The sequence below is a fragment of the Gavia stellata genome, chromosome 5 (assembly GCF_030936135.1).
Source record: "Gavia stellata isolate bGavSte3 chromosome 5, bGavSte3.hap2, whole genome shotgun sequence".
Classification (NCBI taxonomy): Eukaryota; Metazoa; Chordata; class Aves; order Gaviiformes; family Gaviidae; genus Gavia; species Gavia stellata.
In genome coordinates this window covers 59,097,337-59,113,772 of record NC_082598.1, presented here as the reverse complement: position 1 = coordinate 59,113,772, position 16,436 = coordinate 59,097,337, and the positions used below count along the sequence as shown (strand labels likewise).

The window sequence follows — 16,436 nt, the reverse complement described above, 5'->3', positions numbered from 1 at the left end:
TTCGAGCAGCCCAACAAATCGATAATGTTTGAGTGTGTTAAACATAGCCGGCGATAGGTATTTACATACTCCTTTGCTGTCGGATAAGGAGCTCAGAGAGGTGGGAGGAGAGGCTGGGGGGGGGGCGGGGGGGATAGACGGGAGGGATTGCTTGAGAGGGCTGAGATCATAATCCGGGAATGAAGAAAGTAAATGGCCGTGAATTGCCCCGTCGCACACTTCCGAGGATAACTCCCGTTGCCGCCGGTCCCGCGGCGCCGGCGGCCGGGGCGAGAGACCGGGGGATGCCTGAAACCCGGCTCCGCATCCAGCCCCCGCTCGAGACCCTTTGCCTCGTTCCCGGTGTTCCGGTGCCGGTCGCCTACTTTGGGTTTTTTTTCCTTCCCCCGTCCCCGGGGCAAAACCCTCCCCGGGTCGGCAGCGGGGAAGCAGCCCCGGTCCTCCTCCGGCTGGCCCACGCTGAGACCGGCACCAGCCGGGGGAGCAACCCCGCGGCTCCCGCCGCCGGGAGCACCGGTGCCTGCGAACGGATAGTCGCGATAGGCGTTTATGGAAATAGCTTTTCCGCCCGTCGCGGGGAGGAGGGCGAAGGGATAACCCCGGCCCTCTCTCCAAGCCGTGCGGAAAGGCGGGGGACCGGGGCGGAGGGCTCCCGGGCCGCGGGTACCGGCTGCGAGGCCGCCGCCGCTCCCCGCTCCAGCCCGCCGGGGAAAGGCTCCTTCGGCCGGTCGGGCTTTTTAAAGCCGTTGTCACTGCGCTGGCAGGGGGGGGGGGGGGGGGGGAGCCCCAGACTATAAATACAGCCGCCGCGGCCTTTGCTCGCCCTGAAATCTATTATTACATTTATTGCTTTGACAGAAGAGGGGGGGAGGAAAAAAATTTGAAATCCCTCTATTAAGTCGGCTCCGTACTTTCCAGACACCCTGGAACCCCTCTTCCACGGCAGCATGTCTAATGTATTCCCTGGTGATTCTGGGCATTAATTAGTTGTTTAATAGGAGTATGACTAAAAATGTAAAAGAAGGATTAGGAGCGTGAAACGTATGTCCAGCTCCTTCCGCGCACTCGAGGAGGGAATGAAAATCACCCTCTATCTTATGTTTCTCCGGGAGCCATTTGCATTTCCCACCAGCTGCTCACTTCGGCCGCTCCGGCTCCCGGCGCGGCGGGCCGGCTCCGCAGCGGGGTGCGGAGGGGCGGGCGGGCGGCCCCGCTCCGCGGCCGCGCTGCCAAGGCGGGCGTCGCAGCCTTCCCCGTCTAAAACACGGCGGGGCTGGACGGGGTGGGGGGGGCGGGTAGTGGTGCGGGGAAGATGCGCTTCGGCGCAATCGGTTTGCTTTTCCCGGGGAAACACAAGTGCCAGGCGGGAGCCTGGAGATCCCCCCCCGCGCTTCCGCTCCTTCTTGGGATGCGCTGGGAAACTGGATTTCACCTGGCAGAGCGCTCCGCAGGACAAAAGCGCAGGTAGCCAAGGACACCCTTCATTACTTTCTTCCTCCCCAGAAAAAGCTCCCACGCCGTTCCATCGCTTGCGAGAGGAAGCAGCCCTCTCCGCTCACCGCGGCAACTGCGCGGGGTCGCTGCCGAAGGCGGCTGGGCTTTCCCGGGAGCCGCCGAGAAAACCACCCGCTGGAAACTTGGCCGCTGCCAAAGCTTCGCTCTCCCCCCCCGCTCCACCCCCGACAACAATTGCCTACCCCCCTGCCCGCGCCTGCAAATCCCTAACGTTCACTCCGGGCTGAAATAATTGAAAAAATAGCCACAAACAGATCAGGTGCAGCCTCCGAGTTCGGAAAGCGCCTGTTTTATTTTCGCGTGCTCCCTTCTATAAAGCAAGCCGCGGAAACGCTGCGAGAAAAAGCCATCGCTTTAGTTTGGTTTATCTAAATAGAGATATCCGACTTCGTTATTTTCTTAAACGCGGAAAACATCACCAAATCGAAAATAAATTCCCCCGTGGCGCCAGCTCGCTGTCGGTCGGGGCAAAGGGGGAGAGAGCCCACCGCGGGGCTTTCTCGCTATCCTCCGGGACCGAGGCAGGGCGAGTCACGGAGATGAGCCCCAGGGTGTCGGCCACCCCCGCCCTGCGCCAGGGACACGGAACCCCCGGGGTTTAAAAAAAAAATCTATCGAAAAAGCCAAAAAAAAAAGAAAAAATTACCAAAAAGTGCGTTAAAAAAGGAAACCGAGACCTCTCACAGTGGCTTGGCGATCCCTCTTCACACCTGGTGCAAGGACAGCCGCTGGGAAACTTTGGCCACAGTTACTTGTGTCCCCCCCGGCCGGGCCGAGCCGGGCCGGGCGGGGCGGGGCGCGCCCTGCGCGGGCGCGGAGGGGCCGCGGCCGTCCTCGCTCACCTCGGTTTCTCCTCCGGCTACCTAGCCCGCCGCCGCGCCGCCTCCGCCGCCTTTTTGTCCTTCCCCTTGCCCCCCCGTTCCGCGGCCGGGGGCCGCCGCCGCTGCGCCCGTGCCCGCGGAGCGTCGCGCAGCGCCGCGGAGCCGCCCGGCCCGGCCCCGCGGTAGCGGCGGGGCGCGTTCGGCGGAGCTTGTGTGACGTCAGGGCCCGGGGAGGCGGGCGGGGCGGGGCGGGGGCGCGGGAGGGCCGGGGAAGGAGGGAGCCAGCGGCGGCTCCGCGGCCCCGCAGCCAGCGCAGGAGCCCGGCGCGGCCCCGCTGCCCCCGGCAGCCCCCGCACCAGCAGCGCGAGCAGCGGGGCGGACAGCGCGGCCGGCCCCGGTGAGTGGGGCAGGGGGTGTCTCCGGGGGTGTCGGCGGGACGGGCGCGGGGCTCCGGACCCCGCCGGTCGCGGCTCTCTGCGCCCCGGGGCGGGCGGCGGGACTGCGGGCTCGAGTTGCTGATGTCCTCCCCGGCGGCCGCGGCCCGTTCCGCGGGGCCGGCGGCGAGGGGAAGCAGGCGCTGCCCCCCGCGCCGTGTCTCCGCCGCGCCGGGCCCGGCCTCCCCCGGCGGGGCGGGCGCGGGGGAAGCGGCCCCGCCGCGCCCGGCCCCGCGGAGCGGCCGCGCAGGCAGCTCCTTCCCGCCGCCGAGCCGTGCAGCCGGCCGGGGGACGGCGGCGGAGGCGGCCCGGGCTCGGGGCGCCGGCAGATCGGGCGGGAGGCTCTGCCGCGCCGGCTGCGGGCTCCGCGGCCGGGACCCCCCCCCGCCCCCGGCACCACCCGCGGGGGAGCGGCGCGGCCCGGCCCGCTGCTGCGGGCACCGCGGAGGGGTAGGCCCCGCAGAGAGCCCCCCGTTCGTTTGGGAGCCCCGGCAGCGGCCGCGGGCCTGTGACAAAACCCTCCCGCCGAAATCCCGGAGCTCAGTCTGTCGGGCGTTGCTGAGATATTTACCGCGGGGCGCTGGTTTTTTGGGGGGGTTGTTTGTTGGGTTTTTTTTTTTCCTCCTCGAAAGAATAGCGATAGCTACCGATAAGAAAAAAAAATATCCCGTGTGCCGCCGCTTTTTTTTGCCCGCGGTTGTTGTAGCCGGGGTGGCCCGAGCAGGTTGCCGCTGAGCGGGCCCCGCAAGCCGCGGGGAAAGGGCAGGCCCGCAGGGCTGGGGCGATGGCTGCGGGCCGGGGGTGCGGGGGACGGGCGGAGGAAGGCTCGGAGGAATGGAAGAGCAAGCGGAGTCGCTTTCATGCGAGTCGGCGGGCCGGAGACAATGGGAAAAATTCTTCGGGCTCCCCTCGGCCCCGCGGTGTGCGAGGAAAATTAAAAGAGGATACGGAAAGGAGAAAGGGAAGGAGCAGTGCGGGCAACCGAGAGCGAGGGAGGAATACTAATCCGTCCGGGCAAGGCACTTCTCTCCGAGGAGACCGGCGATCCAGGAGAGAGGAAGAACTTCCCCTCGGTGGCCGTGCGTGTGCGCGGGGGGAGCTGTGCCTCTCCGCGAGGTCGATCAGCCCCGGCGGCGGGACAGGGCGTTTGTCAGGCGGCACTAATCTGGACGGAGCCCTCTCCCCATTTAAGGACCGGCGGCGAAGAAATGCGGGTTCTCGGAATCGCCCCCCGGTTAATCCGGGCACGGCTCGGGCGCTAGGCCCGGCTGCTGGAGGGAGCCGAGTTTCTCCCGGGCGTCCCTCGGCTTTGGATAAGAAACCGCCCCGTCACGACGAGACCCGAGAACCGCACCTTCCCGCTCTCCCCCCTCTTTTTCCCTCGGTTTTTATTATTTTTTTTTTTTTTTCCCCTCCCTTTCCTCCCCTTTTTCCCCGGCCCCGCACGGCGGGCGTGGGGCTGGCTCCGCTCGGCCCGAACCTGCCCCGGCTCCGGGCTGCCGCATTTCCCAGCACCGGCTAATAATGCGCCCGGTTCAGACATTAAAAAAAGCGGCGAAGAAGAAGAAAGATTACCGAAATGATGGTGACATGCAAATTTCCCCCGAAATTATCATAAGTAAACATTTGAAGCCTGGACTAATAAAATCCCATCTGTGTTACTTCATATCGAGTTAGTAGAGAGCTGTGATAATGAATTTTGTAATATCTCACGAACAGACATCTCAATCAGGCACTAATCCCGTGATTTTACTGCCCAACCTCTCAGGCCGGGGGAGGCGGTGGCCGGGGAGCGCGGAGGCGCGGCCGGAGAGCGGGGCCACGGCGGGCGCACCCGCGCATCTCCCGCCGCGCAGAGGGGGCCCGGTTTGCCGGTCCCCGCCGCCCCACGGCACCCCCGGGGTCGGGGCGCGGCGGGGCAGAGCATGGCCACGAGGTTCGGGGACACCCCCCCCCACACGTCCCCAAAGACCGAGGGGCGGGGGGGGGGGGGGGGTTAGGCCGGGGCGGGGGTCCGGGAAACCCCCGCGGGGACTTGCACCGATCCCGCGGTGTGACTGGGGTGGGAGCCGAGGTTGGGGCGGGGAGAGGGGGCACGGGGTGGACGTCGCTGGGGAAAGGCGGGGGGTCCCGCCAGCATCGCTGCGACGTGGCTGTCGGGTTTCTTTGTTGCCTTTATTTTTCCACTCCCGGAATTAATTGTTTTAAACCCCCGGTGCCTCCCTTTTTTGCAGATAAGGGGTAATGGAGCCCACCTGCCGCAAACTTGTCTCCGCCTGTGTGCAGCTAGGTAAGAGAAACCATCTCCCGCCGGGCCCGAGGCACGGCGGCTCCGCTGCGCGGGTGCGGAGCCGGGCGGAGCAGCCCCCGGGACGCGACGCCGCCTCCGCGGAGGGCTGCGCAGCAGCGGGCGCTGACCGCCTCTCCCCTGTCCCCCTCCCGCCCCCGTGTCCCCCCTCCCAGGGGTGCAGCCCGCCGCCGTCGAGTGCCTCTTCTCCAAGGAGGCGGCCATCAAAAAGGGGGAGCTCAGCGCGGCGCCGGAGGGCCGCCGGGAGCCCGCCGGCAGCAAGCTCTTCGGCCGCCCCCCCCCCGGCGCCAATGGTAAGCGGCGGCCCCTCCGCGCCCCTCCGCGGGTCGCGCTGCCCGGGGCGGCGGGCGGCAGCTGCGCGCCGGACCCGCCTGCGCGGCGCCGGGGCGCCCTCTGCTGCCCGCCGAGCGCGCAGCGGCTTTGCGCCCGGGCGCCGCTTGCGCCTGAAGATGCGCGGCCGCGGGGGGGGGGAGGGGGGGTGCGCGGGCACCTCCGCGGCTGCGGACGCGCGCTAACACCCTCCGCCAGCGCGCGTGTCCCGTGAGTGTCCCTCTAAAAAAGCGTTGCTCTCAGCGCGCCTTCCCGGTACCGGCAGCGTCGCGCTCGGTTTTATTCCTCCTTTCTTTTCGTGCCCCCCCGGCCCGGCCCGGCCCGGCCCCGCGGGGCAGCCCCCCCCTCCGCGCCCCGTCGGCGGGCAGAGCCGGTTCTCGCCCTCTCCTCCCCTGCCCGTTTCAGGGGGTCTGGTAGACGAGCCCGAGGGGTGGTAAAGAAAAACAGGAGTGCAAACACATTACAAAGAAGAAAACAAGCGCTCTGTGTTTCGAGAGACTGTTTAATCCAAGATAAACGTAATTTTGTTTAAATAAAATATATTAACCTGAATTAATAATACAGGAAACTAGAGTGAATTAATAATGCACGTATCCCTGGTCTCGTGGTTAAACACCTCCTCGGAAGAACACTCTATTAACCCCCTTTGGCCAAAGAACTCCCTGTTTCTCCAACAACACGCAGCGCTTTCGGGGGGAGCCGCGGCCCCTCCCGAGCCCATCCTCCCGGGGGGCTTTCCGCGGGATTTGGTAGGGAGCCTCGAAACCCCGCGGAGAGGAGAAGGAAGGCGGGTTAGCGAGTGAAACCCGGCGTCGTTCCAAACGCGAAGGTGTTACGAGCCGGTCGGTGATTTTTAATCCCGGAAAGGACAGGCGATGCTAAATGGGGCAGAAATAGGCTTCGGCAGGGTCTGGCGTTTTTTCCCCTCGGCCGGTAAGAAGTGTTAAATAACGGGGGAGGGAAGTGTTGCCGAAAATCGTAAGCAGGAAAACTCTCCGAAGCCGATGTTCCGTATCAGAAGGGTGAGGCTGCGTTGTACGCGGTGCGCAGCAAGGAAAGGCCTTCGCAGCCTCCCCTGCCTTCTCCTCCCGGCGAGCAGGTGGGCTTCATCAAAGCCTTCATCCCGCCCCGACGGCGAGGAGGGGACCTTTCCCATAGAATCGATTTACGAGCCCTTCCACGCCGGCTTTATTCGGCTAAGCGTTTATAAAAGCGCTAGCCACCTACGCTCCCCGACACGGGAACTTTTCCTTCCTCTGCCGAGAAAGGAATGGTTATTTTTCTCAGCCATCAATTAGGAGCCCGGATTATTGTAGTGCACGCAAAATTTCCTGCCTCGTTACCCTGTCAGCCGGGCCGGCTTCTCGCCCGTCGGGCTGCCGGGGAAATCGCCGTCTAAACGCCTTTAATGCCCCCAATTAAAATAGAAGTCGGAGCCGAAGAAGCAACGCGGGGGGTTGCCCCACCGTTAAAACCTTCCCGCTGGCAGGGAAGGGAAGCGCGGAAGGACCGCGGGTGCGGAGAGATGCCTGAGGCTGTGTCCCTGCAGATGTGCGGGTATATCCCTACAGATGTGCGGGTCTGCGGGGATGAGCACTGCGTGTCCGTGTCTCTGCGCGACGGACGAGGGCGAGTCGTGAGAGGCCCCGAGCTGCTCGGGCCGCTGGCTGCAAACGGTAGAAATCACGCGGGGGAGTGGGTTTCTCGTGATTCGGGTGGGGTTTGTCGAGTCTCGGCTTTGATTTGCTTTCTATCGCGCGGTGCTCCTTGGTTTTTGTCTCGCCGGACCGTCGGGATTTCCCGCTTTAGGGGATTTAGCTCCCCAAAAGTCCCGTCCTCGGGGTGGGAGGCGGGGAAGCGGAGCAGGCACCGTCGGGGCGCGCAAGGGGAATAATCCCTAACGAGCAGCGTCGGTAATAGGAGTAAAAAAAAGGAAAAAAGCGAATCTTCCGTTCAAATCGGTGCTCCTGCGAAAGGAGGAAACGAAATTCAGCGGGAGACGCTCCGAAACGACACGGGCGCGTTGGGTTCCCGCGGAGAAGGGGCCGCGGGGTGGGAGGGAGGGATATTCCAGAAGAAACGGGTCCGTGGCCACCGCCGGGGGAGGGAAAACGGGCAAGTGCGAAGCCGGTATTGCAGCCCCGGGTGTCAAGCGTAGGCCGGCGGGTGCCACGTCTACCCCGAGAGAGGGGAAAATCCCGCAAAATGAGGGGAGCTTCAGCAGGCGCGGAGCCAGCCCCACGGCACGCGGGGGTGGTTGCTGGGGGGGTTTATTCGCGTAATTTTTTTGCGGGGCGGGAGGATGCTTCGACTGTCTGTGTGCGGGTGTTAAGTGTATAGAGATATACGATCCATCCCGTTAGTTAGCGGTGTGAATTCTGCTTAAGGAATCCTTTCCTATAATGGATAATCTGGGGGTGGCGGCAGCCCCCACCCTAAAGCCGCTGGAGTTACACGCCGCCCCGCAGCATCACGCAGCCTCGCGAATCGATCAGTTCAACTCTTAAAAAAAACAAAACAAAACAAAACAAAAAAACCAACCAAATTTTAATTCTTTGGTCCGAATATTCCGTAACTTAACATCTCTTTTTCAAAACCAAACCAAAAAAAAAGAAAAGCTGAGCCAGCTTTCCGTCCCCATCAGCCCTGCAAAGCCGAGGTTCCCCGGTGCCTTTTCTGAGCCCCGGGACGAGGCGGGCGCGCAGCCTCCGCCCTCGCGGGAGGGAGCGGACGCGGAGGCGGTGGCGACGGGTGGGGGGGGCCGAGGCGGAGCCGCCGCGGGGGCGGCACCCTCCCCTCCACATAACCTGGCCAAATTTGTCCCCGGGCTCCCCTGGCCGGGGCGGAGGCACTCCGCGGGTGCGCTGCCGCTCCGCGGCGCCGGGGAAGCTGCGCGCCCCTTCCCGCAGCCCGGGCCAAGCGCAAATTAAAAGTTATTTATTGCGCTTGGGATATATAATTTCCCCCACCACCACTTCCCCCTCGTCGTCTGAGAATAATATATGCGGCGGTTGTTAGCCTCGCTCCAGGGAAAACTAAATGTATAACGAAAGCTTATTCGTGAGTAGGAATATACTATCGGAACAACCTGACGTCTTCTTAATCCTACGTAAAAAGCTCTGTAGTCTTCCTAATATTGACTGAATGGGTAATTAATGGCTCTTCATCGAGGAGAATACCCGGTAATCCGGGATAGGCGAAAGACAACCAGCCGGGGGAAGAGACGACAGGGCTAGCTGGGGGCTCGGCGGGAGCGCCGGTTAGCCGTTTAGGCGAGTATTACGCCCAGAAACACCCAGCCCCTAAGGAGATAAAGGGAAAGTCGGGGAAATAAATGCCCGCAGTAGTTCTGGCCGCCCCCCGCACCCGCGCTCAGCTCCCGGCCCCGCTCCCGGCCCGCCCGCCTCCCGCACCGGGGCCAGCACCGGGGATCCCGGGCCGGCCGCTCCGCCGGCGAGAGGTCGAAACCTCCACCCCCGGGGGGGAAAAAAAAAAAAAAAAAAAGAATTAAAAAAAATTTACAAAATTAAAAAGGAAATGTAGAAGGGGGAGCTGGGAGCAGCCCCAAATCACCGGTTTTCGCTGCCGGTGGATGCCCGCCAGCCCACCGGGGCGCGGCCCCGGCAAGCCCTGCAGCGCAAAAGGGGGGAATTCCCCCAAAGAGGGGCTTCGGCTTATTTTTTTATTATTTTTTTATTATTATTGGGGGGGGTGGCAGCCCCGCGCAGCAGGCGCGGACAGTCGGTACGCGGGTGAGGCGGCCGGAGCGGCCAGGACCCGAACCCGAACGGGGATGGGAGCTTCCAGCAGGGAAAAAAAAAAAAAAAAACACAAAAAGAGAGAGAAAAAAAATAAAAAAGACTCTTGACATTTTAATTGAAACCTTTACCGCTAATATATTACTTGGGTGACTACAATTAGGTTGTTTTTCGGTTGGCTGACAGCTTTTAAAATATTATTTCACTCGGGAAATAAAAGCTTCATCTCAGATTATAGGTGGGTATTTTTGGCTTTACGTGATTTATGGTCACCATGGCAACTAATGCTGCGTGGTAGCTCCCCTCCTGCCCGGGGAGGGGGGAGTTTTAATGAAAGGCACGTAAGGAAATACCGGCACCCTCTCCCGTCGGGCTGCCGGGGCCCGGGCCGGTGCCGTGCCCCGCTTTGGGGGCCGCGGGGGCGGCCGGAGGGTCTGTCCCGGCGGGGCTGGGGCAGGGGAGGGAGGGAGGGCGGTGCGGTGGCCCGGCCCTGCTCCTCCGCTCCCCTGTCCCGGGACCCGCCGGCCCCCACCGAGTGTCCCGGGACGGAGAGGGCCGCGGCGGGGCGGGCACCGGCGCTGCGCCCTGCGAGGGCGTAAAGCGCGGAAAAAGCGCTCTGCGCCGCGCAGTCGAGAGGGTTTTTTCGTTTCGAGTCGCGGCGGAAGAAGCCGGCGTCTCCCCAAACTAACTCAAAATAAATTAATGCAAAAAAAAAAAAAAAAAAAAGGGAAAGGGAAAGGGGGGGAAAGGGCCCATCTGCGAGAGGGCAGCATTGCCCCCTCGGAAAAAAAAAAAAGGGGGGGGGGATACCACCGTACCCCTCTCCCTCCGGCTCCCCCCCGCCGCCCCAGGGCTTTGCAGACTGGTGCCAACCCCGACGTGGGGGCCGGAGAAGGGCGTCCCCCCCCCTCCCAGTGCCCCTCGCAGCGGGACCGAGGCCGCGCCTGCTTGCGGGGTCCGCGCCCGCGGCCTCAGCGCGGTGCCGTCGAGGGGAAGGGCTGGGGGGGGCACGCACGGGATTTCTGGGTGCAGGACCGCGGAGGTAGCGAGAGGTTAAGAAGAAAAGGGGATATGATTGGTAAACAAATTGTGCAGAATGGAGCTGGATTCATATTGACTTAGTTATAGGTCATCTGCTGCCGGTGCAAAGGGAGGAAATATTTACTTTACACATATACTTTATGATCTTGGGGGAATTAGAGGAAATTCAATAAGAAAACGGCTAGAATCATTTTAAACCCCCTATTTAAAAGACTTAAGCAAATTAGAGTCTTATCAGATTAAAATCCACTACAAATGTAAGAGCATTGTCTCCGTCGAAACGCTGTGGGGTCTGAGGAAAGAGATTCTTTGCCAAATCTCAGGGATAAAACCACGTCATTTAAACACCAGATAATGAGCAGAATGTAAATTAATTTAACCTTCTTTACTAACAGGCTGCGAAAGTAATATGTATAATTTAGCGATAACTAAGATTGCGAGGGATGATACGTACCCTCGAAGCGGCATCAGCGACTAAGAAGGACCTTTGCGGGGTGGGGGGGGGGAAGCAACGGGCTGCAGAAGGGTTGGGGCGCTGGGATGCGGGCGTGAGGGCCACATCAAGGGGCAGCTTTCGGTAACTTTTCGACGTGACCGTGGCAGAGGAATTGAAGATAGAAGCGCAACTTGCGCTTTCCGCGCCCGGGCTCCCCGTCCCTCCCAGGGTGGCAGGTCCCCGGGGGCAGGGCTCGGGGACAGGCTGCTCTGCCCCGGGAGATCCTGCCCAAACGGGGAGGGGGGCAACCCGCCCCCTCCCGCGTTAGACCCGCAGGAAACAGCCCCGCTCCTCCTGCGGGATCCCGGGCCGCAGCGGCCTCCCCGCCCCACATCCCGCCCGGGGATGGCGGGACAGCGCAGCCCCAGGGGTCAAATCCTGCCCCCCACCTCCCCAAAACCTCGGAGAGGGGGGGTTGGTCGGGGGGCCTCGGGATTCGTGCGCCGGCAGTCGGCCCGGTGCGGGGCTTGGCCGAGCTCCGCCGACGGCTCTGGCGGGCGCGGGGGCTGCTCGGGGCGGGACGGGCCCTGCGGGTCCCCGCCGAGAGGGGGGACAGGATCCCTACGGATAACCGCGCGGATAAGGTGGAAAACCCGGGTGGAAAAGCCTCCTTGGGGGCTGGCTGGCGGAAACCCGGCTGTCGGGAGGGGACAGGAATGGCAGCGCCAGCGGGAGGGGTTTTTTTCCCCCCCCCGATTTCTCCGCCGTCGGCGCGGGCGGAGGGAGCGAAGGCAGCCGGGGAGCGCGGGGATACGGGTGCCCGGGGCCGGGATGTCCGCGCTCTTCCCGGCTCCTCTGAGCCTCTTGGGAAGCTTTCCGCAGCCGTGCGGCAGCGGGGTGGGTTACTGCTGTCGTTCCCTTTCGGTTGTCGTTGTTGTAGCTGTTACTGCTCCCGTCGCCGTTACCAGCCAAAGATCCGCCGTCTAACCGGCCGCACGCCCCCTCCGCCCCCCCCCCCCCCGCTTGTTTTCCACCCCCTCCGTAACGAGGGAATGGGGCCTGGCGCTTCCTCGCCCTCTTCCTCCTTGCTGCAGCGCCTCTGTCAGCGCCGAGCTTCCCGCTCCTCACCCCCGCAGGTCCGCGAGTGCGGAAGGCAGCGCGGAACGGAGCGGGCGTGCCCGGAGCCGCCCCGACGGGGCGCCCCGTGGGCCGGCCGGCGGAGAGCGGCCCCTCCGGCCGCGGGGCGAAGGAAACCGGGTGGAAAACGCGAGGGTTTTTTTTTTTTTGGGGGGGGGGGGGGCGGTGTGCCCGCTGCCGGGAGAGCGCGGGGGGCGGCGGGGGCCGCGCAGGGCTGCGCGGGCGCGGCGGGGCGGGGCGCGGGGCGGGGCGCGGCGGGGGCGGGCGGCGGAGGGGCGGGGCGGGGGCGGGGCGGGGCGGGGCGGGTGACGTGCCGGCGCGGGGAAGGCCGCCGCCGGTTTAAGATGTCAGGCCAAGAGGGAAGCGGCTGAGCTGATGCGGTGCGGGGCCGGCCGCGGCGCGGCGCGGGTCCATGCGCGGGCAGCGGAGAGGAGCGCCCCGCGGAGCGCCGCCGCGCCTCGCCGCCCCCGCCCCGCGGAGCCCCGCGGTGGGCCGGGGGCCGCCGGCCGGGGAGCAGCCGTGTCGCCGTGACGGCTCTTGCAGGACCGGACTCGCCCGCTCGCCTGTCGCCGCCGCCGCACCCCCCCGGGCGGCGGGGGCTTCTGGGCTCGCCGTGCCGCCCGGCCGCTAGCCGAGCGCCGCCCGCCCCGGCGCGGCTGCCCGCCCAGCAGCCCTGACCCCCCGGAGCCGCGGGGCTGCTCCGCGCCCGCGGAGGGCCCGCCGCGCCGACCCTCCTACACGTACCGACACCCACAGACACACGCACCCCTTCTCCCATCGACCCCCCAGGCGCGCACGTAGACTTTGGCGTCCTTCTGCCGATGAACTGCATGAAGGACCCGTTAAGCCTGGAGCGCCTGGGAGCCGGGAATAAGCTGTGCTCCTCCTCACCTTCCTCCTCCTCCTCCTCCTCCTCTTCATCATCTTGCCACCACCACCACCAGCCCGCGCTGGCCATGGCGACGGCGCTGGCGCCGGGGCAGGCGCGCTCCTCCCTGGAGTCCGCCAAGCACCGGCTGGAGGTGCACACCATCTCCGACACCTCCAGCCCCGAGGCCGCAGGTAAGAGGGGGCGAGCGGCAGGGACCCCCGCCCGCCGGGCGCCCCGCTGCCCTGCCCCGGCCGCACCCCGCGGTGCCCCGGCCGCATCCCGCCGCACCCCGGCCGCCCGCGGTGCCCCGCCGCATCCCGCGGTACCCCGCCGCATCCCGCGCTGCCCCGCCGCCCCTCGGCCCCGGAGCGCCCCGCACTCCGGCCGGGCCCCGTTGCGGGTGCTTTTGGCGTGCGGTGTCCGTGTGCCGGCGTGTAGAAGGGTAACGGCGTGTGTAAGGACGGGCGAACGGCGTGTGCAGCGGCGGGCGGGTCGTACGGAGAGAGACGGGCGAATGATTTGGAAAGGGACGGACGAATGATGCGGGTAGAGGCAGGCGGATGCGGGTAGAGGCAAGCGGATGCGGGTAGAGGCAGGCGAATGCGGGCGCGGGTGGGCGAGTAACTCGGCTGCAGGCAGAGGACCAGCACGGCACAGGCGGGGGAATAACACGGGTACAGGCAGGCGAATAACAGGGATTACGCGCGTGCGGACGGGAGAGCAGTGGGGATACGGACAGGAGGAAAAGTTGCCATCTCGATAGGCGAAAAACTGGCAGGCGGAGAGGCGGCTCCGTGGCGGTCCCTCCGGGAGGAGCCCACCCGTGGGTGCCCGGGAGACCGGGCGGGTTAATCATTACCCCGCCGAGCCGCGGCAGGGGCGGCCCGCGGGAGCCGCAGCGCCGGGACCAGCCCCGGCCGCCGGAGAGAAGGCTTCGGCGGCTTCGGCTCCCTCCTTTTCCGCCTCGTTGTTGTTGTTTTTTGCCTGTGTTTCCCCCTCTTACAGAGAAAGATAAGAGCCAGCAGAGCAAAACCGAGGATGCGGGGCCCGAGGACCCCTCCAAGAAGAAGAGGCAGCGGCGGCAGCGGACTCACTTCACCAGCCAGCAGCTGCAGGAGCTGGAGGCCACTTTCCAGCGGAACCGCTACCCCGACATGTCCACCCGGGAGGAGATCGCCGTCTGGACCAACCTCACCGAGGCCCGGGTCCGGGTGAGTCCCGGCACCGCGGCTCCGAGCGGCGGGGACCGGGGGTGGGGGGGGGGGGGGGCGGTGGAAAGGAGAGGAGGGCTGAAATATTCGCAGCTGCTTTCGATTTCGGTTTGTACGCAAACTTCAGAGCCTTTGCACAAAAGCGGGGCAGAGCGGGACATTTCTGGCAAAGCGAGACGGATTGGGATCTCTCTCTCTCTCTCTCTCTCCGGAATATGGTTGGCTGCACGTTTCGCCCTCACCCCTGCGATGCGTCCTGCGCCTTTTGATCGAAACGCTAATGAAAACATTAGCCGAGAAAGCGACTTGGAACAGGCTGCAACCTGCGCCGCCTCTAATGAGAAAAAGATGTAAAACACACGAGGGCTTTTCCTTCACTCCGAGGCACTCCCGACGTGCCCTTCCTTGCATTTTCTCTTGTCTTTTGCTTTCACAATTCGACGAGCCTCTCTCTCCGCCCTTTCCCCCCCTCTGAGATTTATGGGACCATCTCGGCGCTGCAGAGATACCGGGGCCGGATCCTGCTCGCGTGCAAACGCCGCGCTGGGGAAGGGGGTGAACACCCCCCCCCCAAAAAAAAAAAAAAAAAAAGCGCTCCCAAACGGGCCGAAGCCCCAGATTTTGGGAAATCCCGCATAAATCCCCTCCCCGCGGTCGCTTGAGGAAAGCCGGGCGGTGAGAACGGCGGGCAGCAGCCAGCGGGGCCGGCGGTGTGCGGGGCCGGGGCAGCCCCGCGGCGGGGAGCGGGGCCCGGCCGGGACGGGCGCTCCGCCGGAGCAATGAAGCGGCGTCGGGCTTTTGCGGGGCTTTTCCGTTTCGAGAGGTCCGGTGCCGCCGGACGGGGCCCGGGCCCGTGGTGTCCGGGTGGCCCCTGCCCGGCCGGGCCCGGGGGGGCTCCTGCAAACCCCCCCGGGCGGCTCCAATACACAGGGCAAGGCGGCTGCCCGAGGGGTCAGACACCCAGATGTGGATTGGAAAGGGCACGTTTGCCCCATTGTCTGCGGGGAGGGTCCCTTAGAGTTCATTTAGCACGTTGTTAAATGGCGATTTTTTTTCCCCCTTTTTTTTTTTTCTTCCCCCCCTCCGCCTTTTTTTCCGCCAAAGAGCAGTCGAACAAGTTTGTTTAGAAAGTGATTTTCGGCTCTGGAAGCTTTCGCGCGGGAGGAACTTGTAGCTTTAACAAACTGAAGCAAGGATTTATTAGTTGCTGGCTTCCCTCTCCTTCCCCGTAATAGGAAACATCGCCTTAAAATTCCGCGGGTTTCCAGGCGTTTTGCCCTCACTTTTGTATTTCCCCTGGACGGTTCCAGTGCGGAATAAGCCAAGGAAGGAGGGGGAAAAGAGAGAGAGAAAGGCGGAAAAAAGAAGGAAGAGAGAGAAGAGGGAAGCGCTGCCTTCCGTGGCGCGGGTTAGAGCACCGCAAATTAGGGGTGCGGGGGGGGGGGCACGGTTCCGCGGCCACGGACCAGCCTGGCCGAAGCCCGGCGGCCCGGGGGATGCTCGGCGGCCCCGGCCCGGCGCGGGGCTCGCAGGAGGAGGTGGTGAACCTATAGGCATATAGGGGTATGTAGGTACCCACGTGTATCTGTAGGTGTACGCGCGGCCGCTGCCCCCAGAATTTGCGGCTCCGGACTAACCCGCGTCTCCCCTCTCCCCCTCCCCCCCCGCTCCTGCCTCTCCCCTCCCCGTTTCCAAAGGTTTGGTTCAAGAACCGCAGAGCCAAATGGAGAAAGAGAGAGAGGAACCAGCAAGCCGAGCTTTGCAAAAACGGCTTCGGCCCGCAGTTTAACGGCCTGATGCAGCCCTACGATGACATGTACCCCGGCTATTCCTACAACAACTGGGCAGCCAAGGGCCTGACCTCCGCTTCCCTCTCCACCAAAAGCTTCCCTTTCTTCAACTCCATGAATGTCAACCCTCTGTCTTCTCAGAGCATGTTCTCCCCTCCAAACTCCATCTCCTCCATGAGTATGTCTTCAAGCATGGTACCCTCCGCAGTCACCGGGGTCCCCGGCTCCGGCCTCAACAGCCTGAATAACTTGAACAACTTGAGCAATCCCTCCCTGAATTCCGCGGTGCCAACGCCGGCCTGTCCCTACGCTCCCCCGACACCTCCCTACGTTTATAGGGACACATGTAACTCGAGCTTGGCCAGTCTGAGACTTAAAGCCAAGCAGCACTCCAGTTTTGGCTACGCCAGCGTGCAGAACCCCGCTTCCAACCTGAGCGCTTGCCAGTACGCGGTGGACAGACCCGTGTGAGACACCCGAGTGGGCAACGCCGCGTGGGAATCCCTCCCCACGCCCCGCAGAGACTGGGAATGACATAGAAAGTGATGGGCACTAGAGAGGAGGAGGAAGGAGGAAAGATCCGAGGGAGGCAGGGGGAGAGAGGGGGAAGGAGAGAGAGAGAGAAGGGGGGAAAAAAGAGGAAACCACTGAAATGAGATAGTTCCTTTGTTTTCAAAGGACCTCCTACGGCTTCTGAGATCTGTCTTTCACTAAGAGTATTTCAACAGTTACAAGGACATATATATATATATATATGGACAAATGTTTGACTGGATATGATATG

The 16,436-nt window shown here is 63.8% G+C and overlaps 1 protein-coding gene across 3 annotated transcripts; it reads left to right on the top strand.

Moving 5' to 3' along the window:
- Positions 1-5,014: 5,014 nt before the first annotated feature.
- Positions 5,015-16,224, top strand: PITX2 (paired like homeodomain 2). Of its 3 annotated transcripts, none has more exons than XM_059817778.1 (4): positions 5,015-5,060; positions 12,570-12,842; positions 13,657-13,862; positions 15,560-16,224. In XM_059817778.1, exons 1-4 carry the CDS (start codon positions 5,015-5,017, stop codon positions 16,121-16,123), a joined length of 1,089 nt encoding a protein of 362 aa, XP_059673761.1. In that variant the 3' UTR covers positions 16,124-16,224. The 3 variants fall into 3 exon arrangements, with proteins under 3 accessions (XP_059673761.1, XP_059673763.1, XP_059673764.1); XM_059817780.1 differs by lacking the exon at positions 12,570-12,842 and adding an exon at positions 5,234-5,371; XM_059817781.1 differs by lacking the exon at positions 12,570-12,842.
- The last annotated feature ends 212 nt before the right edge of the window (positions 16,225-16,436 follow it).